This window comes from Phyllobates terribilis, unplaced genomic scaffold, assembly GCF_046119375.1.
Source record: "Phyllobates terribilis strain yellow unplaced genomic scaffold, ASM4611937v1 Scaffold_88__1_contigs__length_6355796, whole genome shotgun sequence".
Lineage (NCBI taxonomy): Eukaryota > Metazoa > Chordata > Amphibia > Anura > Dendrobatidae > Phyllobates > Phyllobates terribilis.
The window spans coordinates 1,143,381-1,167,732 of NW_027362848.1; the positions used below are offsets into that span (position 1 = coordinate 1,143,381).

At 42.6% G+C, this 24,352-nt stretch overlaps 1 protein-coding gene across 1 annotated transcript; it reads left to right on the forward strand.

The window, feature by feature from the left end:
• Positions 1-732: 732 nt before the first annotated feature.
• Positions 733-3,191, forward strand: LOC141197801 (posterior protein-like). The gene has a single exon (XM_073662882.1). It carries the CDS (start codon positions 943-945, stop codon positions 2,587-2,589), a length of 1,647 nt encoding a protein of 548 aa, XP_073518983.1. The 5' UTR covers positions 733-942; the 3' UTR covers positions 2,590-3,191.
• The last annotated feature ends 21,161 nt before the right edge of the window (positions 3,192-24,352 follow it).

The following is a 24,352-nucleotide window of genomic DNA, read 5'->3' on the forward strand; positions in this document are numbered from 1 at the left end:
TCCGACAATAATGGGACCTATATTTTTAGTGGCAGGGACAGCCGAGAAACGTATACATAATTTTTCATTATTGTAAGCAAGATCAGGGAGCTGTAGCGCGAAAACACCAGAATAACAGACTGCAGCTATGCAATGTGTGGTCTCTAAATGCAGGTAAAATCATAACAGAAAAAATGGCATAGTTTGCAAGCTTCTGCGATCAACGAGCAATGAGTTATCGCAGACGTTAGCATTTTTAATAAAAATGTGCAGGCTGGAGACCAGCCCACATGATGTCACCACAAGGGGTGTGTAGACAGATCTCCACTTAGGTATAAGAGAACCCATGGAAAATACATAACCACTCATTTCCAGGGGGGTATAAGGATTATAAGCAACGGGTCTCGTTCGATAACGCTCAAATCAAACTGAGGAGCCACTCCTCCACCTATATTGAATCGTTTCAGCGATCGTATAGTAAGTTATCTTTTTTTATCCTGTTTATTTTATGTAACTGCTTATGTATTTTAATGTCTCCTAGGTTCAGGCCTGTTTGTCTTATTTGTTTAGTGGATTGTTTGTTGAATTGTTGCCGGTAAAGTTAGGGTAGCACCCTGTTGATTGAAGTTCTCATAAGATCTAAAGGGTAAAACCAGACATCTCTGAGAAGAAAGTGAGGTAGAGGTTAAAAGTCTAAATCTCATGTTAAGGGGAAGTAGCCTTATGCTTCAATAGGAGATCACTTTTGGCCTGGATCTTGGATCTGTAGTTGATCAAGTGCATGAGACAAGACTGTGGCAGTGATTGCCTGAGGGAAAAGATTATATTCAATCTGTGTCCCTGTTTTAGTGAAGTGATATTCACTGGTTTCTGTATTGTGTTTCGTTAATTTGTAATTTTTGTTTGGAAAGCTGATTTGTTTATTTTTGTTGTCTTCTGTGAAAATAGTTGGAAGTAATTAACATGGAAATAGTCAGTAAATTTATTGAAAAATATGCCTCTGCTCAGTTCAGTACTTGTGCAGATGATGCATTGACACATCAGTTTAATGACCTTATGAAACAATGTGAAGGGCAGAATGATAACAAAAGTAAATTGTCGAAAAAGAAAGCAAAGAAAGAGAAGTTAGCAAATGTTTTGTGTATGTTGTTGAAAATGAAAGGAATTGCAGAACAAAAGGAATTGCACTGGTATTCAGAGAAAGCTCAATTAAGAGGTGAAGTGGACAAAATTGAACAGGAAGTCAGTCTGGCTATTGCTAGTGCTGAAGATCATAATTGTGAGTGTGAAGATCTAAGGGATGAGGTAGACAATATGAATTACCAAAATTGTGAATTAGAAGATAAGCTGGAGGAGTATAAGGAGAGATGTAAACTTAGGGAACAGCGTATTGCTTTGCTAGAAGGAAAAGAAGCGAAGTATAATGATGATATGACAATACTTAGGAACCAGTTGTATGATGCTAATGTAAAATTGGAGCTAAAAGAACATTGCATTATGTCCTTGAAATCACAAGAATGTACTAGAGTGAATAACCATAGTTATTGTAATCAAATGTGCAAGTCTGCTGATCAGGAGGAAAGAGATTGGAAAAGAGGGGAGGAGCAGCCTGTGTGCACGGCTGATAACCCTGAGTATAACCCAGATCATAGTTCCTCTCTCTTTACTCCTGAGTCAGGAGGGAGCAGACAAAGGAGAGACAATTTGCTTAGTAACAGCATTAATTTAGTCCAATCCACAACACTCTCCATACAGGATAAGACAAATCTATGCCAGATATTAGGGAAGTTTGATACAAGTGCCTCAGCCATTAGTCTTTCCAATAAGTTAGAGGCAGTAGTGACACAATACAATCTGGGTAATAGAGCTGCATGTGCCTTACTTCGGGTATGGCTCCCATCTCAACTTTGTGAAAAACTGCAGCCCCCTGTAGGAGCTCACAAAGGATTATCTGCAGATCTTGAATGTAATTGGGGAAATGCTAGTGACAGAGTGGAGGAATTAAAGAGAGTTATGGGGGGACGAGATATGAGAGGTACTAATGCCTTAGAAAATGCAAAATTAAATAGAGGAGATGATCCTATTATTTTTTGCAGTGAATATTTGACATTATATCGTTCTACCTATAACTGCCCTGACATGTCTCCTGATGATAGCAGTTTTCTATATTCAATGGCTAACAACTGCACCTTTGTTGATTATCCAACAAAGGTTGCCTTGAGGAATGCAAATTCCTATCAAGCCTTTGTAAATATATTAAAGGATTGGATTCAGGATACAAGTCATGACAACAAGCCCCAAAAGAGGATATCAGAGGTAGTCAAAAATGAAGGCAAAGTAAGGTTTATTGGAAAATGTTATAAATGTGGTTACACAGGTCACACTATGAAAGAATGTAGAAGTAGTAAAAGAGTTATCAATAATAGACCTTTTAATAATAGGAAGCAAAGACAAGAACCAAATACTGCAAGGAATGGAGAGCATAGTCTTCCTGAAGTTACATTATATGGTCCACTTCTGGATGAACTGAGGAAGATTGGGAAGGCAATGGCAGAAAAGCCAGAGGAATTAAAGACCCCACCTTCAACAAATCCTTATGTAAAACAATAGGGATGTCACGCCCCAGTGTTGTCCCTAGTGAGTCAGCTTAGCAGGGACAAGGGCGGGAGACCCCTTATTCAGGGTACGGTAGGGGGCCATCGTACAAACATTTTACTGGATACAGGGGCTGCTGTCAGTTTGACTAATCTGGATTTGATTAAAGACCCTGGTGGTAAACACATTTTTCTGAGAGGATTTGGAGGACAGTTAGTATCTTCAGAACAATCTTTACCAGTGACAATAAACCTGGGAAATCTATGTGTTGAGTATGGCTTATATCTTTCACCAACACATGAAGGTACCATTATTGGGTCAGATATTATGAAGGAATATGGACTTATTCTTGATTTATGCAACTGGATGTTGTGGAGAGGATCACGGTATAAAGGCTGTTTAAAAATGGTAACTGACAATTATGGTATTGATTCCATCAAAGGTGCTCAATCTTTAGATCCAGCCATGATATTGAGAACAGATGATGAAATATTGGCCGACATCTTGTGGCAACATAACAATGTGTGGGCAAATTCAAAAACCCAATGTGGCAAGGTGTCCAACATGGTAGTAATGGTAGAGGGTCCTGATCCCCCACCCCAAAGACAGTATAAAATACCACCAGAGTTAGTCCCCTACATTAAGAGAATACTGGATGATTTGCTGATTCAAAATGTCATCAGGGAATGCCAATCCACTAATAATGCACCCCTATGGCCAGTTAAGAAACCAAATGGTTGGCGTCCAACATTGGACTACAGAGCTTTAAATAAGTGTACCCCTCCTGTCACTAATGTGGTTGCCAAAATGCCTGACATGATGACAGCACTCAAACCCTCCGCCACGGTGTATTAATCAATAGACATCTCAAATGGATATTTCTCCATTCCTTTACACCCTGACTGTCAATACAAATTTGCATTCACATTTCAAGGGAAACAGTTAACATTTTGTCGGTTACCACAAGGATTCAGGTCCAGTTCTACTTACTTTCATAAGTGCATGGTTGAAATTTTGTCATCTTTCTCAGAACCTGATTGCATTGTACAGTATGTAGATGACGTTCTGCTCCAAACTGACACAAAAGATCAGCACTACACATTGTTGAATGAGCTGTTAACACTCCTTGAGAAGGCAGGCCTCAAACTTAATCCTAACAAAGCCCAGCTGATGAGAGATTCTGTGTCATTTTTGGGAGTAATAGTTTCAAAAGGGGGGAGAATTCCTGACCCCAACAAATGTGAAACTATTAGGAAGTTGCCTAGGCCAAACACAAAAACAGGAATGAGACAGTTCTTGGGACTTGTCGGATTTTCCAGAGATTTCATAGAGGGATTTGCTGAGAAAGCAAAACCCCTCTATGAACTCCTAAAAGGTGATCAGGGAGAAGCTGACCCACTGGAATGGATGGAAGAGCATGAAGGAGCTTTTGTCAGGTTGAAAATCAGCCTCACTCAAGCACCTGCTCTGAGCAATCCAAACCCAGATCTACCTTTTGCATTACAGGTTCATGCCTCTGTGATAGCAATTACGGCTGTATTGCTGCAGGAGAGGCAAGGAAAATGGGTTCCAGTCGGATACCTATCAAGGTTGTTAAGTCCTGTGGAAATAGGATTTGATGATTGTGTTAGGAATCTGTTGGCAGTGCATTGGGCAATACTATCCACAGAGTACATAGTAGGATTTTCTAAAATCATACTCCAAACACCCCACACTCCTATCAAAATGCTCTTGGAGCGAACACTCAGTGGTGTATCTTCTCAAAGGGTAGCAAGATGGCTTGTACATTTAACACCTAGGAACATCACAGTGACTCACGATACTAACTACATCCTGCCACAGTTGATGCAATACAAAGGGGAAAAACATGACTGCGGGGAGTTACACATGACCAAGACACAGGAAGTGTTTAGGTTAATGACAGGAAAAGAAGATCTAAAAATTTGGGTGGATGGAACAAGGTATTGGGAAGAGGGACAATTTTACACAGGTTATGCCCTGTGGTGTCCTCAAGCAAATTAACAAATTCTCATTAAATGCCCAAGGAAATTCTCAGCGCAAAGAGCTGAACTGGAAGCTGTGAGGGAAGCAATTTTGCATTTCAGTACAGGGCCTATCACAATTTTCTCTGATAGTGCATATGTCACAAGATCACTTACTGAGTACATGCCTTTATGGCACACAAGAGGATTCAGTGATGCATCAGGTAAGACACTAGTACATGGTTCAGTTTTGAAAAACATTTGGGAAAGGACTAGTGCAGAACCACGAAGAGTGGCAATAATAAAGGTGAAGGCACATCAAAAGGGCAGTGACGAAATTACAGTTGGTAATAACAAGGTAGATGAATTAGCCAAAGAGGTAGCAATGATAGGAGAAAAGTGGACTTCCTATGATGTAGAGGGAAAGCAAGCCTGGGAAGAACAAGATTTTGAGGACAAGGACAAAGATGAGGTTGAATTAGAGTGTTTACCTGTTGTTAAAACACCTACATCTTGTTTGGCAGCAGAGCAGGATAAAGACCCAGTTTTAAATCAAATAAAATGCAAAATTAAGGAAAAATCATCAGATAAGCCCCAAAAATATATCCTGCAAGATGAGCTATTGCTGAGAGAGACTTCAGAAGGCCCTAAATTTGTAGTGCCATCTCAGTACCAAAAGGATATTGCTAAAGAAAACCATAGATTGACAGGACACATGGGGGTTGACAACACTTTAAAGTTTATTCAAACCAAGTACTGGTGGGAGAACATGAAAACTAGTATTACAGAAATTTATCCAAGAATGTTTAATCTGTGCCCAAATGAACCGTAGGCCAAGGGGACAAAAACCTGTGCTTTCCAGGGTGCCTTTGGCTGAGGGGCCATGGGAGAGATTACAAATTGACTTTGTTGGTCCCTTGCCAAGTGCTCCAGGAGGTTATCGGTACCTGCTAGTGATAGTTGATGTTTTTTCCAAATGGGTGGAAGCTTTGCCCATAAGGAAGGACACTGCTACCGCAACAGCAACTGCATTATGGAGGGAAGTTTTCTCAAGATGGGGATTCCCAAAAGTCATTGAATCAGACAGAGGTACACATTTCACCGGCAAAATCATGACTAATATGTGTGAAATGTTGAATGTAGAACAGAAGTTTCATGTCTCATATCATCCGCAATCATCTGGGATGGTAGAAAGAATGAATCGGACTTTAAAAGAGAGATTAAAGAAAATGGTGTTGCAATCCGGAAATAGTTGGCTGTGTCACTGTCATGGTTGTGTCGCCACGAAGATCGTCACGATTGCACAGCCTGACTTCTCGCAGCTGAGTTTTTGGTGTTTTGTGCTTTTCGGCAGTGAGGGAGTTAACTCTCTCTCTCTGTGCTAGACAAGGTCCAGCCTCGCCCAGCTGCAATCAATGCTGCAGTAGTGAGATTCCTTCATATGTCTGCTGATCTGTTAGGGAAGTTGTCGGTGAAAGCATTTCATGCAGACTAACAGAGCTTATCGTGGTATTTGGAGTTTCAGAGCTAAGTGTATTTGGAGTGGTTTTTCCCTTCCTCGCTTTATCATTTATCTCCTTTCCCGTTGGTGTTCCCTCTGTTGTGGTTGTGTAGTTTTTGTATGCAAGGTGGTTTTGGTTTTACCCTTGTACTGTCTCGTTCGTCTAAGTACTGAGTGTTGGCATATTATTACCTGTCCCCTTTTGTTGTGATCGGGGTCCTTCTCAGGACTAGATTACTTAGGTGCAGGGATCCTCAGGAGGTAGGGGTTACGCTGGGGGCCTGGACCTCTGTACCTTTAACAGTACCTCCAGGTAGAGGGATTAGTCAGGGCCCCAGCTTAGGGTCAGCTTAGGCCCCCTACCTCCAGTACACAGAGACAGCGTGACAGTCACCTGCCTGCAATTCTACTGGCAATACGGGGCACGGATGCAAAGAGCACTGCAATCACCCCATATCAATTAATGACTGGTAGAGTAATGAACCTTTGCCATCCTGCGGATCCCAAACTTAGTACTCCCATGAGAGAAAGTGCAGAGAAGGAAAAATTCCTGATTCAGTTACAGGACCAAGTGCAAAAATATTTAAATTTTGCAGCTGCCAATATGGCTCCAAAGGCAAAGGAAGAACCAGGCAAGCCACCAATAAAATTACAACTAGGTGACAGGGTGATGGTAAAGAATTTTGTACCCAAATCTTCATGGGATGCAAATTGGACAGGACCTTATGTGGTAACTGTGACGCTGAGTGAACAAGTGGTAAAAGTTAAACGAGTAGAGAAGAAAAGCGTCAAATGCATGAAGAGAAGGGATATAGAAAAGTGGGTTCATGCAGATCAGTGTAAACGGATATAACTGATAAGAATTTGATGCCGCTCTTGTTCTTGTTTTCCAGGATCCTAAATGAAGCGTGAATTAAAAAATGGAAATTTCTGGATTCTGGATATTAGAATTGCAGCAGTTTTGTTGTCAATTGGGATCATCAATGCTATGGAATCAACTCACATTGATCACTCTGGAGATATCGATCAGGGTATATTACCTAACGAGAAATATGGGAACGTAATATTTACACACCCAGACATAAACATTGATGCAGATTCTAACTATAAAAATAATGGTGTTAAAAGTAGGACAGTGAGACTGATACCAGAGGGTAAAAGGGTAACTGGGAGATATTATCAGGGTCCCAGCAATCAGTATAGTGTTGTCTTTTCATTTGGGAGAGTCAATCACAGTTCTAGTACCCAGAGGTTAACATATATGGAAGGTGTACAAAATATAGATCCAAGATCACTGCAACCATTTATGATGGCTACAGTATATGTAAATGAAACTGGGTACTGGTTGGGGGAGGAGTCTAAGTTACCCAACAAAAATGAGCAAAAGGGGATAGATTATGGGTCCTTTAGTGACAACTTAAAAGAAGGAGAATATTTGTTTGTATGTGGAATATATTGGCATAATAATATACACCCAATGTTCAGGCCAAAAAGGATCACCTTAACATATCGTAAGGCGTGCATTGGAGATTCCACAGAGGTTGAGATGTCAGTTCAGCAAGGGCAAAATTATATAATTGGTTCCCTATCTAAACCATATAAATCCTATAGGGAAATGGTTGGTTATTGGGCATGTGGAACACCAGAAATAGAAATAGGTGAGATGCACATTATTGATGCCGCTCCAGATCATATCAAACCATGCGTGTCCAATGAATCTGACAGCAATCAACGGACAATGTACTTAGAAGAAGGCCACCCTTTACAGGTCAACCTAGATTCTACTAAAACCATTGCTAGTGACGTTCAATATGCATTTGTTACTTGGCGAGTTAATATCTCTCTATGGTTGATAAAGACCTACTATCCAATTTGTGCAGGATGTACGCTAAATCATGTATGTGCACTATATCGGTGGTTTACTACTAAAAATGCAGAAAATCGGATAAAACACCATCATAAACTATTTAATTTGAGGAATGACGGAGGGCAAAGGGATACTTTCAGCACACTGTTGGGAGGATTAGGAACAGGTATGGGTGTAATTAACGAAGCTGATATCAGTAGTTTAAGGACAAAACTTGTAGATATAGCAACCAATAGCAAGAAAGGTTTTGAAGTACAAAGAAAAATCAATGATATAATTAACAATTTACAACAAGATCATGTAAACACTTATATCAGGTTAGCGAAAGATTTTATCCAACACTTTAAAGAATTAATGGAAGATACACTGACTAGAGGTAGAAATATGTCTTGGGCTCTAGTCTGTTCACAAGGACAAATGGCTTATCAACTAACATCAAGTTAGCGGTACAGTCCATTTATGATGGACAATAGCCATTTAAATAGTTGTCTCAAGCCATTACTGTGTTACCTGAACTCATGAGCTTTACACATTCTAAATGGTGGGTGAACACGTGGGTTGGGTGCAGCAACTATGACTTTGAGAAATGCTATGCTTAATTTATTCCATATACTAAGTCACCTTTAGAGCTCATGCATAGAGTTAGTTCAATTGGTATTTTAACTGGAGATTCTACATTACTACACCCGAGATTAGAACATCCTCAAGTGATTAGGAAAAATGGAAGATGGAAACAGGTTGACATTTCACTTTGCATACAAAGGAATCATAATATTCTATGTACGCCAGGACAGTTTAGGTTGGTTGAAGACAAATGCTGGAGTAATTCATCCACGTGTATTCTAGATGAGGAATCAATCTCAAAAGACAAAGCACCAATCTTCTATCTAGGGCATAAAAGAGTTTGTTTCTTCCTCCTAAATACCACCAATGTATCTATAACAACACAACATTGTTCTGTAATGACATCTGTAACCAGGGGAGCATGGTGCACTCTTAGTGGGGTTACAGAAATCAAGACACCCAACTGGGTTTACGCAATTCCTACTATTGCTAATCTGTCAGTTGATCTGAAATATCACACTCCAGTTAATTTGCAAGCCTTAAGCCTAGGAATGGGAAAAGAACTTGGAGAATGGTTGGTAAAATTCAATAAGGATGAATATTTATTGATGAAGCTTAATCAAGAAAAGGCAAATGCCACAATTCTATTGCATCATGACCAAAATGAACTAAAGGAAGTTACCCATCTGTTAGAAAATAATGCCAAGGGTTATTGGTGGGAGGTAATATTTGGTCATTCAAATGCGGCAAATGGCATACTGAATTATTTAATCCACCCAATTGTCATATTACTTGTTGTTTCTGTAATTTTATCGCTTTTTCAAGTATACATGTGCTGTGTAACCCGTTACCTATATAAAAAGGTACAGAGTTTAACTATAAAAGAACTAGCCAGTGTCAAAATTGCATCATGTGACACAAATGTACAAATTCCCATTGAATTAGAAGAAATTGTAATATGTGAGAACTGCGGCAGAAGAGGGCACAGTAAGAAAGATTGTTTGATTCCAAAGCGAAACCTATAGAAAAAGCCTAGTAAACATGGATATTCTATCACAAATTATGTTATTGTTTGTTGGTTGATCTAAATGATTTTTTGTGTGATGTGACGATCATATGTATAATTTGATGTGTATTTTCTTTATATGCCTCCTTCAATGTCCTATTTGAAATCAAGCTATTGAAAAGTTAATATTTTTTTTTTTTGGAGTAAATGTTGGCAAATGATGAGTGAATGTGTTAGAAGACTCCTTGCCCTAAGAAGAAGAATCAACTATGGTGGTGTTATAGCAGAAGATGGAGTCTCTCAAGTTTAAAGGCCCCATCTATGCTATATAAGTCTGACAGTTATTTTAGGTAAAAACAACAGCAAGCTGAAATGTTCCTTCTTGTATCAATAGCGTGTCCTTGCTAAGAAGATAAAGTGTACTCCCTGGCCAGATATTTCATCTTGTAGCAATAATGTGTTCTTGCAAGAAGATAAAATGGCCTTGCTAACCAGATAAGTCTAATTAAATATTTTAAAGCATACAGAAACTAGCTTTTTTCGCTTGTTCAGCTAAACTGTATAATCGAACCATATATGGCAAATCCGTTTCCTGCCTTAAGGGTGTATATTAGCCCTGTGTTTTGTAATAAAGTTTAGAGTATGTTTAGACACAAACATCCTGTCCTGTGTCTTCTTCTCTCCGATATCGTAATCCAAAGGATAGAAGACCAAGAATGCAGTGACGACAGCTGGCGCTTCGAACAGGGACCTTGAGTTAATCTACCCAGGGGTGCTCGACCGGTCCGAGACGTGGGACGAGTGAAGCTCTCTGTTGGTGATATATACAGTGCTGAGGTAAGAATAACTGTTATATTCTACCTAATTATATCACTGCATAGAAGAGACTCCCTCACCCCCGAGCAGTCGGCTCCCCAGCTAAATTAAACAGATTGTTGTCTGGCTCAGGTCCCTTTGAACCAGTAAAATCCCTCAGATAAATTGACAGTCCTGCCTTCTATCCTTTGGAGAATTTAAGAATGAAAGTATGGATCCAATGATTGTGTTGTGGATGTGTCCCGGGATTGATGTTTTTGGTCTGTTTTTCTGGCTGGCGTATAAGTCCTAGAGAGGCTAGTAGTGGAATGGTTCAGAAACCTTTGTGGCCCATTGTCTAAGTGACCATTGTCTAAGTGACTGAGGAGTCTCTTCTAGGTGAGGAGAACCGAAAAAAATGGGGAACCAAAATGCCAAGGAAGGCATTATAGCCAAAGACTTAGTGGCACGCAGAGAAGGGAAACAGGCACTGATTGGAATTGACAAAATATTGTGTAAAGCGGGAATGAATGAGAATGGAGAGATGAATGGAGAGAAATGGAAATCCTTCTTTAACTCCTATCATGGATGGCTGAAAGATAAGGGTCTGTTAGGAACAGTGGATGTATGGATGAATGCATGCGCTTATTTTGAAGGAAAGATTGAAGAATTAGGAGACGGACGTTACAGACTGACAAAAACCGGAATGACAGATTTTCCTCCCTGTCCGCTCCCGACGTCACCCCCACCCCAGTATCAGAATTCCCAGGAACCTAAATGTTGGGTTTGCCCCAGATGTGGACAGCAGAACCCCTTGACAGTAGACATCTGTGTGGCATGTGGAGGACCGAGACCCCACCCAGCTAGACAATTCCCAATGAGAACGGTAGTTGTGCCAGGAGCAGCGGGAGCAGCAGCAGCAGGGGGGGGATGCAGTGGTTCCAGGTCAGGAAGCTCGTACAATGTTAATGTATAGACCATGGAGTCCTTCAGAGCAGTTGGCACTGATCTCCCAGCTGCCAGACCCATCCCAGTCCCCTATGCGTTTCGCTAGAATGATCACCACCATACAGGATACGTACCATGCCACTAGAATAGATCTGCAGGGGGTAATTAAGGGAAAATTGGCAGATGAAGCCCGCTATGATAGGTTGATAGATGAGACAAAAAAACAATATGCCAATAGGACCGGACCCGTAGATGCAGAATCTAATGATGCAGCAGCTGGAGTCCAATTCGCAGCAGCGTTGGTAAAAGCATGTCAAGACAGTCAAGCAGAAAAGCAAGTTACACTAGAAGATAGAGTGCAAGGGAAAGAGGAAGATCCTAAGGATTATTTCTATGCACTAAAGAAAACCTGGTCAGAAATGGGGTTCAACCCCGGGAATAAGACTAGTGAGAGGGTATTAGCAAGTGCTTTCATGAATGGACTAAAGAAAGAGATTGCAGAGAAGGTAAAAGCAAGTAGACCGGACTGGAGATCAGTGAAGGCAGAAGATTTAGCTAGAATAGCTCAGGGGGCACAGCATGACATAGCGCAGGCAAAAAGAGCTGCCAGAGTACATATAGTAGAGACGACCCCCAGAAACAACAGAGGCAGAGGACGGACTGAAGGAGGAGGACAGAAACTGTGTTACGGATGTAAAAAGCCAGGACATTTTAGAAAGAACTGTAGGACCAACCCGTATCCAAATGCTCAGAGTACGGGTCCTCCAGCCGACCAAACAACGCCCCCATAGGATGAGGGTAGCTTGCACATGAACCCTCTCATCTCCTTACCCCCAATTCCCAGTTGTATAGTGCAGGTGAACCTACCAGGGGGACATGAAATCGATTTCCAAGTAGATACGGGGGCCGACAATTCAGTAATTACGCAAGGTGATTGGCCATATACTGACACTGATTTTTCACATCATGTCATTGCCACCCCCTTCAATTCCCCATCTGTCCTGCTCCCTGTCACTAAAAAATTCCCCTGCAAATTCAAGGAGCTACTGTACATAGCCAGCTCATGGTATCGCCCCAAGGCCAATGTAATCTTTTGGGAAATGATGTGTTGTCCCAATTACAAGCACATATTGAGTATCATCCCGATGGCACTGTCACCATGACCCCAGGTTTAAAACCAAGTACCCTTTGCAAAATGATGTCACTAGATATTGCCAGCATAGAAGAGACAAATGAGTTTCCCCTGATATTAGAGCAGGCTGTGCCACATGATTTTTGGGCCTCAGACAAAACAGATGTTGGTAGGTTAAGAGTTCAACCAGTAATGGTGAAATTAAAATCAGGAGCAATCTTACCTCAACAGAGGCAGTATCCCCTTAGCTCGGCTCAGGAGAATGCCATAGCCCAGCAAGTCCAAAAATGACTACAGAGAGGAGTCCTAGTCAAAACCCAGTCCCCTTGCAACACTCCCCTGTTCCCAGTAAAGAAAAAGAGCGTGCCAGGACAACCAGCCGCATATAGAATGGTCCATGACCTCCGGTTGGTTAACAAAGCCACAGAACTTCTAACACCAGTTGTGCCCAACCCGCATACTCTTCTGTCACAGATACCTTCTAACTCTCTTTGCTTTTCAGTGGTCGATTTGGCAAATGCATTTTTCAGTGTACCATTACATCCTGACTGCCAGTACTTGTATGCTTTCACATTCCAGGGTAGTCAATATACATGGACAGTGTTGCCACAGGGTGCCCAGAATTCACCCACAATGTACACTGCAAGTCTGCAGGAAATACTGGAGGGATGGTCAGAACCACATATCGTTGTTTTGCAATATGTCGATGACCTGCTCATTTGTGCCCCCTCCAGGAAACAATGTCATAGTGCAACTATATCGCTTATGTTGTTTCTCTATCACGCTGGCTGCAAGGCATCGAAAGATAAGCTTCAGTTTTGTAAATCTTCAGTCACCTTTTTGGGACATTGCATTACACCAGGAGCTCGTCATTTAACAAATGCACGTAAACAAGCAGTACAGGCATTCACCGTCCCCATTAATGTTGCAGCCCTCAGAACTTTTCTTGGACTTGTTTCCTATTGCAGACAGTGGATTCATGCCGTCTCTGTTTTAATGCAGCCCCTCTATGACTGTCTTACTCCAACACCTTTTGTACTAACATCAGAGGCAATAGACTGTTTTTATTCTCTCAAAAAACGTATTTTGGCCGCTCCAGCTTTGGGTACCCCTAATTATGAGCTCCCATTTACTCTGTACCTTCATGAGCAAGCTGGACATGCAGCAGGAGTTTTAACTCAAACACACGGTGATAATCAGAGACCTGTTGCCTACTTTAGTGGCAGATTAGATGCAGTAGCCAGAGGTGCACCATCCTGTGTACGTGCTCTGCATGCTGTTGGACTATTACTCCATAAATCCGCAGACATTGTTCTAGATCATCCGCTCACCGTGCTAACACCTCATGATGTCTACACTATATTGAATCAAGTGCAACCCGCTCACCTCTCAGCAGCACGTCATCTCAGGTTACAATGTGCACTGTTAATGCCTCCCAATGTTTCTTTACAGAGGTGTACTACCCTGAATCCAGCAACTTTGTTACCTCTCTCGGATCTAAAGGAGGAGTCAGGTACTGTGCTTTTTAAGGAAGATCCAAGAGAGGAAGTTCCTCATGACTGTGTACAAATGATGGCACAAGAAACGGCAGGTTTACCTACTGTATTTGAACATGAATTACAAAATGCAGATTTTGAATTTTTTGTAGATGGATCCCGTCACCAGGACGATTCAGGTACTTTCCATACTGGATATGCAGTTGTCTCCCTCAATGCAGTAATCAAGGCAGAACCAATGCTCCCACACCAGTCGGCTCAAGAAGCTGAACTTAGGGCCCTAACCGAGGCCTGTAAACTAGCGGAAGGTAGTATTGTTAACATTTACACAGATTCTAGGTACGCATTCGGTATATCGCATGATTTTGGTCCAATATGGAAGTCAAGAGCTTTCCTGACGGCAGCAGGACACCCCATTAAGAATGCTGATGCGGTCCAGCAGTTAATTGATGCGCTACAACTACCCAAACAAGTAGCTGTCATAAAGGTAAGAGCACATACCAGACGCACCGACCAGGTAAGCAGAGGTAACGCAATGGCAGATGCAGCGGCAAAAACAGCAGCCTGTAAGCCGCAACAAGGGTCAACAGTACGTCAGTTAAGTGCCCCTAAAAACCCCTTTGTGTCGGAGGACATCTTATCCCAAATGCAGGCTCAGGCTCAAAAGGAGGAGGTTGATAAGTGGTTAAAGGAAGGAGCATGCCTGAATGAAGCAAATGGGGTATGGGGGAAAGGGACACGACGATGCCTTCCAAGGGCACTGTACCCAGCAGCTGCCCAGATACTACATGGGCCGACACACCAATCTAAAACGGGTGTGATGAGTGTGATGCAGAAACATTGGGTGGCACCAGGATTCTCCACCTGTATTGAAAACCTGGTACAAGGGTGCATGATATGTGCTACACATAATCAGGGTAGAGTAGTTAAAACACCACCCAAACACCCCCCCCGGCCCCTCTATCCATTCCAGAGACTGCAAATTGATTATATTCAGCTGCCAAAGTCAGGATCATGGGAATATGTGTTGGTCTGTATTGATTTGTTCTCAGGATGGCCAGAGGCTTTCCCGATTGCCAAAGCCACGGCTGCGGCAACCGCAAAGAAACTGCTTGCGGAGGTGGTCTGCAGGTATGGGGTACCAGAGGTAATTGAGAGTGACAGAGGTATACACTTCACAGGTGAAATAATGAATAAAGTCATGTCAGCTCTAGGAATTCAACAAGCATTCCACACCCCATATCACCCACAAAGTAGTGGAAAAGTGGAAAGACTGAATGGGACATTGAAATTAAAAATTCAGAAAGCCATGGCTGAGACAGGAAAACCATGGCCGGACTGTTTACCGCTTGCTCTGTTTTCAGTAAGATACACGCCTAATAAAAAGACTGGACTCTCTCCATATGAGATATTGTTTGGCAACGTACCCAGCCTAGGGTGTTTCTATCCGCAAGCATTAGAAATGAACAACCATGTGCTAAGTTCCTATGTAAGGGCTTTACACAAAAAGATTAAGCAAGTACATGATAATGTCTTCAGTTCTCTTCCAGATCCAGATCAAGACTCTAGCAGCCATACGCTGCAACCTGGAGACTGGGTGGTTATAAAAAGACACGTGAGGAAAAGCCTAGATCCACGGTTTGACGGACCCTTTAAAGTTCTGCTGACCACAAGTACAGCCGTTAAGCTAGAGGGAAAAGAGACCTGGATCCATGCGTCCCATTGCAAAAAGATACTAGGAGAACCAGCGGACAAAGAATGAAGACATTGTTTATACTTACCTGCATCCTTACAACCACAGGTGCATGGACTAGGTTGAGCGCCACAGATGGAGATGACAATAGATTCATTAGACACTATCTTGCTCTAATCGATGGACTAAAGGAGCAAAACCAGACCATTGCTAATTGTTGGATATGTACACATGCCCCTGTGACATCCACTATCATACCCTTTCTCGCTGTTCCAGTCTCATGGGAAGAGATAAACTTTTGGGTGAACTGTTCAGATACTTGGGCCAATAATTCCACACAGAGATTTTCCTTTCTAAATCCCGCAAATTGGTTTAAAGGTATCGGTGGGTGGTTGGCTGGTATAGTACAAGCTATTTTACAGGTTTTGCTAATGTGTCTTGCGGTTTATTTGGTTTTTAAGCTTTTTCTAATGTGTATTCAGCGTTGTACTAAAAGAAAACATAGAGATTCGTATTGATAACTGAAGGAACAAAAGGATGGAATGTTATAGCAGAAGATGGAGTCCCTCAAGTTTAAAGGCCCCATCTATGCTATATAAGTCTGACAGTTATTTTAGGTAAAAACAACAGCAAGCTGAAATGTTCCTTCTTGTATCAATAGCGTGTCCTTGCTAAGAAGATAAAGTGTACTCCCTGGCCAGATATTTCATCTTGTAGCAATAATGTGTTCTTGCAAGAAGATAAAATGGCCTTGCTAACCAGATAAGTCTAATTAAATATTTTAAAGCATACAGAAACTAGCTTTTTTCGCTTGTTCAGCTAAACTGTATAATCGAACCATATATGGCAAATCCGTTTCAGGGTGTATATTAGCCCTGTGTTTTGTAATAAAGTTTAGAGTATGTTTAGACACAAACATCCTGTCCTGTGTCTTCTTCTCTCCGATATCGTAATCCAAAGGATAGAAGACCAAGAATGCAGTGACGACAGTGGCGAAGAGGATTCTGGATTTGTGGCTCCTTAAAAGTTATGTGTCATTCAGACACAAAGGGGGGCATGTTGGAGGCCAACAGGTACAATATATATATATCATAGGAATGGCTGAACTCTGTATTGAATTTGAGTGCTGGATATTTCCAGGACTCTATCAAGAGATACTAGTTACAAGGTTGTGAACCTGCTAGGCGAGAAGGCCGGTGTTCTTTGTGTGATGTCCTTTGTTTTAGTGATAAAGTAAAGGTTGCATCTACATATGGAATGAGTATAGGCCCTCCAGCCTCTTGGATGATACAGGTACACACACCTTCTGTGGTGAACTTGAATACAGATCCTGTTTGTCACCTAGTGTAATCTACATATGTACACTGCCCCTCTGGACTTGAATTGCATACCATTGCTCCTGAGGTATACATCCTGTCTCCAGCCTATGGATATGTATATTGGTGCACAATGCTTTTGATGAACATCTTGGAGCCAGCCCAAATGGAGTTGAACCTGTCCTACACAAGGACTTTCTTCCAGAAGTACAAGAGTGCCATCTGCAGGAAGGTGTTGACCAATGCAGCCAATGACAATGCTCATACTACCCTGAAGATGATTGGATATTTGCCACAGAAGATACCGGAGAAGAAGGGCGGAGTCGGGGGTTGTATGTGGGTGTGGATGTGAAATTTTTAGTATAAATGAAGTAGAGTCAAGACTATCTCTCTCTCTCTGCCATGAAGGATCATTGCTAAGTATACTTATAATTGTATTTGTATTTTCTCTAATTAGAGGACATTGAAGAAAGGTTCTATTGTGAAATTGTTGATTGAATTGCCTTATTATTATCTTATTTTTCTTGCTATTAAACATTTGTATTATTTTCCCAAACTTGAGTTATTGATTATATAGGAAAGGTTCAGGACAGGATATAGAACGGGAAATCACAACCTACAATCCTTGTATATATTTTTACTAAACACTGCCTCCATTTTGGATTAAATATAAAATTTATTAGTTCTGTTTGTTTTGTCCTGTAATCATTCCCTTCACCGAAGCCATATATGCTACCAAAATACAGGCGTCCGGCCAGGCCTGCATTATATTTCAAACTCGGCCGGTGGTGGCAGAGAATAATAATAATTGGGCTATCGTGAAGCTGATAGTGACCGTACGGAGGGCGTAAACACGTATTCCATGTTTTGGAACCCAGAGGTGTGACGTCATGCTCACTGGTCACTCGCCAATACCCACGTAGCGAGCAGTCTGGATTGCGTGCTCGCGATTCTGGACGAAATACTGACAGCGTGACGGCAACGGCGAAATATTGCGTGATCTCCCCAGTGTCGTCGATGTGGAGTTCCTGACAAATTGGTGGCAAGCGGTGGGATATAACAGAACATCAGTGGCTGGATTGAGCAATCATTCCTGTCACTAAAAACTTGCACGATTCTTGCGAGAATTCTGTGCAAAGATTTAAGAAATCAGACTCAGTGTTTTAATATTTTTTATCTGGGACATTACTATATGTCGCATGCACATCGGACTGCGTTATACCAACTACAGTCACTCCGCAATACCGTCATAAAACCAGCTGACAAGGGAGGGAACATCGTTCTGTGGCCTCATCAAAAGTACGAGAGAGAGGCGTTGCGTCAACTCAAAGATGAAGACACTTACTCTAAATTATCCTATAATCCGACAGCCTCCTTCTCTGCTGTCCTTTAGGGAATCTTGACACGTGCCTGTGAGCGGGGTACGATAGATAAAGGGACTGTTGAGGCTTTAACCGTACGTTTTCCTAAGACAGCAACATTCTATCTGCTTCCAAAGATCCACAAGGATACCGTCAACCCACCGGGACGTCCGATCGTGTCCGGAGGAGGGGGTGTGCGCGTGCGTGGCGGTGCTCCGTTCCCTTGTGCCCGGGCCCGGCTGTCTCAATGCTGCCAGTGCGCTCCTGCGATGTGTCATTGATGCATTCGCCGACGCGCGTGCGGTGGGCATGACGGCCGGGACTCGCGCGGCGGGGGGGCGGGACTCCGGACCCACGCGCCGCTAATCCCCCAATAGGTGGTTAGTATTGTGGTCACATGCTCATGTAGGGGAGCACATTAGGAATGTCCTTGTGGCACTCTAGCACACGCGTACCTTGAAGAAGGCAGACAAAACGCACGTCTGTTCAACCACCACCTGCACACCAGGGATCCTTCTGGATCAGAGGGCTTTACATTTTGAACCATTTAGGTGAGTGGCAGCGCTGGGAGTAGTAGAATAAGGAACGGAATCTTCCATTTGCCCTGGTCCATTTGGACCTTTCCAACTTCAGGAAATTCTCCTGCCAGTGATGCATCAGTAACAACCTCACTGATTTATAATTATTGCCACACATCTCTGAAACCTCAGGTTGTGTGTCCCTGGTCGGCTAGAACAGGGTTCCCCAACTCCAGTCCTCAAGGCCCACCAACAGGTCATGTTTTCAGGATTTCCTTAGTATTGCACAGGTGATGGAATTATTGCCTGTGCTGATGATGGAATTATCACCTGTGCAATACTAAGGAAATCCTGAAAACATGACCTGTTGGTGGGCCTTGAGGACTGGAGTTGGGGAACCCTGGGCTAGAAACCCTGCATTTTACACTGTGTGCCGAATTATTAGGAAAGTTGTATTTTAGAGGATTATTTTTATTATTGATCAACAACTATGTTCTCAATCAACCCAAAAGACTCATAAATATCCAAGCTTAATATTTTTGGAAGTTGGAATGTTTTTTTTTTTTAGATTTGGCTATCTTAGGAGGATATCTGTTTGTGCAGGTAACTATTACTGTGCAGAATTATTAGGGAACTTAATAAATACCAAATATAATCCCATCTCACTTGTTTATTTTCACCAGGTAAACCAATATCAGTGCACAAAATTTAGAAATAAACATTTCTGACATGCAAAAACAAAAATCCAAAAAATTAGTGATCAATATAGCCATCTTTATATGATGACACTCAGCAGCCTCCATCCATAGATTCTGCCAGTTGCTTGATCTGTTTTCGATCAACATTGTGTGCAGCAGCCACCACAGCCTCCCAGACACTGTTCTGAGAGGTGTACTGTTTTCCCTCCCTGTACATCTCACATTTTATGATGGACCACAGGTTCTCTATGGGGTTCAGATCAGGTGAACAAGGGGGCCGTCATTATTTTTTCTTCTTTTAGACCTTTACTGGCCAGCCACGCCGTGGAGTAGTCGGATGCATGTGATGGAGCAATGTCCTGCATGAAAATCATGTTTTTCTTGAACGATACCGACTTCTTCCTGTACCACTGCTTGAAGAAGTTGTCTTCCAGAAACTAGCAGTAGGTCTGGGAGTTGAGCTTCACTCCATCCTCAACCCGAAAAGTTCCCACAAGTTCACCTTTGATGATACCAGCCCATACCAGTACTCCACTGGAGTGGAGCTCTCTGCCCTTTACTGATCCAGCCTCTGGCCCATCCATCTGGCCCATCAAGAGTCACTCTCATTTCATCAGTCCATAAAACCTTTGAAAGATCAGTCTTAAGATATTTCTTGGCCCATTCTTCACATTTTATCTTATGTTTCTTGTTCAAAAGTGGTCGTTTTTCAGCCTTCCTTACAGTGGCCATGTCCCTGAGTATCGCACACCTTGTGCTTTTTGATACTCCAGTAACGTTGCAGCTCTGAAATATGGCAAAACTGGTGGCGAATGGCATCTTGGCCGTTTCACGCTTGATTTTCCTCAATTCATGGGCAGTTATTTTGCGCCTTTTTCGTCCAACACGCTTCTTGCGACCCTGTTGGCTATTTGCCATGAAACGCTTGATTGTTCTGTGATCACGTTTCAAAAGTTTGGAAATTTCAAGACTGCTGCATCCCTCTGCAGACATCTCACAATTTTGGACTTTTCAGAGCCCGTCAAATCTCTCTTCTGACCCATTTTGCCAAAGGAAAGGAAGTTGCCTAATAATTAAGAACACATCATATAGGGTGTTGATGTCATTAGTCAACACCGCTCCTCATTACAGAGATGCACATCACCAGATTTACTTAATTGCTAGTTGGCTCTCAAGCCTCTGCAGCTTGGAGTAGGACAACATGTATAAAAAATATGTGATCGAAATACTAATTTGCCTAATAATTCGGCACACAGTGTATAGCTCCCATCCTATTTATATGAAGTTATTGGTATATTTTATCATGTAATTTGTATTTAATAAAATGATGCTTTTACTGCCGCAATACTCATTTGTTCTCCTCTTTTCTTCTACATTACTATATGTGTAGCTGTTGCATCCCCTTCCCTTCTCTTGTTTTTCTGTCCTATCTTTTATTTGGCAACAATGGCTACACATGGAGAGCCCTGGTATCACCAGCAGTCCAAGGACGTTTTTACTGCCCTCTGTGAGCTGAGACAGATTGACCCCACAGGCAAACCAGGCACCAAATGATTACTGAACTGTTGCAAGGTGCTGCAGAGCCTGACCAACAGCAGAGCCCTGGTGTTATGTTCTGCTACCAAAGCTAAGGAAAGAGAGGAGATCTGTCCCTACTATGAGACTCAGCTGAATCCCTACGATGTAACAGGGAACCTGATCCTGCGATCAGACCTGCTAAAGTCCTAATCTAGTCTGTACGAAGACCTATAGATGTGGGGAGGGAATCCCTACAAGTACTAAGGACTGGGAGGAATATGGGACACCTCCTAACAGAAATAGTAGCAGACAGACGAACAAACAAAATAGATAGAACATAGAGGTCCGTAGACCAAGCAAACTAACAGAGTTAGATACAGAGCACAGGCTAGCTAGAAAGTAGATATACAATGAAGTCCAGCAAAGCCAGAAGGGCGGAGCAGGACTAAATAGGCCAACAAGGTCATGTGACCAGCAAAGGAAAAAAAAACTAACAGCAAGGTTCTAACAGTACCCCCCCTTCTAAGAGGATCCTCCGGATCCCCTAGGACCAGGCTTATCAGGAAATCTCCTGTGAAACGCTCTGATAAGTCTGGACGCGGAAACATCATCTGACCTCACCCAAGAGTTATCCTCGGGTCCGAAACCTTTCCAGGCCACAAGATACTGCAAACTACCTCTATACCGTCTAGAGTCAAGGATGCGAGAAATTTCATATTCCCCGTCCTCCACCACCGGAGGAACAGAGGCAGAGGCGTCACCATCCGACACAACAGCTTTTTTTAACAGAGAGACATGAAAGACCGGATTAATTCTCCAGGAGGTAGGAACCTCCAACCTAACAGCAGATTGGTTGACAACCTGAAGCACCTTAAAGGGCCCTACAAACTTGGGACCCAATTTCTTAGAAGGAATCCTCAACCGCAGATTCCTAGAGGACAACCAAACCATGTCACCAACAGCGAACAAAACCTCCTGTCGTTTCCTATCAAAGTAGTCTTTAGATTTTCTGTTGGCCTCCTGAAGATTACCACGCACATCCGTCCAAACTCTTTCCAAATCACCGGAAAAATTCTCCTCCTCAGGCACGGCAGATCCCAACTTGGAGAACGACCCAAACGACGGATGTCTCCCAGAACAACAAAAAAAAGGCGAACAACCAGCAGAAGAAGATGTATGATTGTTCAGAGCAAATTCGGCAAGTGGCAGAAACTCAGACCACCCTTCTTGATTGTCTGCCACAAAACAACGCAAGAACTGCTCAACATCCTGGTTTTTCCTTTCTGTCTGGCCATTAGATTCAGGATGATATCCGGACGAAAACGACAAATGAATTCCCAACCTGTCACAAAAGGCACGCCAAAAACGAGCCACGAACTGAGGACCCCTATCAGAAACAATGTCAGTAGGAACGCCATGAAGTCTGACAATTTCCTTGACAAAGGCCTTAGCGAGAGTTTTAGCGCAGGGCAGTTTGACGAAGGGAACCAAGTGACACATCTTGCTAAAGCGGTCCACGACCACCCAGATGACAGTAAAACCCTCAGAGGGGGGAAGGTCAGTTATAAAGTCCATAGCCAAATGTGTCCAAGGAGCACTGGGGACCTCCAAAGGACAAAGCAACCCCGCAGCAGGAGTATGTGAGGACTTAGATCTAGCACATATAGTACATTGGCGCACCCACTTAATGACTTCCTTCTGCCATCCAGGCCACCAAAAACTGCGACCCACCAGTCTCTTGGTCTCAGAGATTCCGGGATGACCTGCCAACCGAGATTCGTGACACTCAACAAACAAATCTCTCCTAAAGGTCTCAGGCACAAACAACCTCCCATGGGGAGTGTTAGATGGGGCATTCTCCTGAGCTTTAAGAATCTCATCTTCCAAAACGGAGTCTAAAGCAGCTATCACAACACCTTCTTGTAAAATGTTTTCCTCTTTCTCAGCACCGACTATGGGAGAAAAACTGCGAGACAAGGCATCCGCCTTAACATTCTTAGTACCAGGGATGTAAGTAACGGAGAAATTAAACCGCGAGAAAAACAGTGCCCACCTAGCCTGACGGGCATTCAGGCGCTTGGCAGCATCAAGATATATCAGATTTTTATGATCCGTAAGAACCTGAACGGGAAATTCCGCACCTTCCAAGAAGTGGTGCCAGTGTTCAAATGCGAGTTTAATAGCCAATAATTCCCGATTACCAATATCGTAATTCAATTCAGTCTCCGAAAATTTTTTTGAAAAAAAGGCACAGGGATGTAATCCATCCCCGTTATCCTGAGACAATACTGCGCCAACCCCCACAGAGGAAGCATCAACCTCAACCAAAAACGGCCTAGTAACATCAGGCTGCATAAGGATGGGAGCAGAGGTGAACCTCTCCTTGAGATACACAAAAGCTTCAATGGCCTCAGAAGACCACTGAACCGCATCAGCACCTTTCCTGGTGAGATCAGTCAGAGGTTTGACAATACTAGAAAAATTTTTTATGAACTTTCTATAGTAATTGGCGAAACCCAAAAACCTCTGTATCGATTTCAAACCAATAGGCCTAGGCCATTCCTGCACAGCCTGAACCTTAACCGGATCCATCTCAAAACCTTTGCTGGAGATAATGTAGCCCAAAAAACTAATTCTCTGTACAGCGAACTCACATTTCTCCAGCTTAGCAAAAAGTGAATTGTCCATTAATAACTGTAATACCTCACGCACGCTCCGCCAATGAGACTCCAGATCTGGCGAATAAATCAAAATGTCATCCAAATACACAACCACATTTTTACCGATCAAAGGTCTAAGGATGTCATTAATCAGATTCTGAAAAAATGCAGGAGCATTAGTGAGACCAAAAGGCATAACCAGATTCTCAAAATGACCCACAGGAGTGTTAAAAGCAGTCTTCCATTCATCACCCTCCTTCATGCGCAACAGATTGTATGCCCCCTTAAGGTCAATTTTAGAGAACCACTTGGCCCCCAATAACTGGTTAAACAGATCAGGAATCAATGGCAGTGGGTAAGGATTGCGTACTGTAATTTTGTTAATCTCACGAAAATCCAGACAAGGACGTAAACCGCCGTCCTTTTTTTTTACAAAAAAAAATCCAACCGCCACAGGAGACTTAGAGGGCCTAATGTGACCGGCGGCCAAGCTTGTCTGTATGTATTCCTCCAAAGCCTTCCTCTCAGGAATAGTAAGGTTAAATAAACGACTCTTAGGAAGAGTCGCTCCAGGGACAAATTCAATAGAACAATCATAGTCTCTATGGGGAGGCAAAACCTGCGATTCCTTCTCAGAAAAAACTCTCCAAAAATCCTGAATAGGAACAGGCAATTCTCCCCTATCCAAAGCTGCAATACGCCCGTTACAACACTTGTCATAAC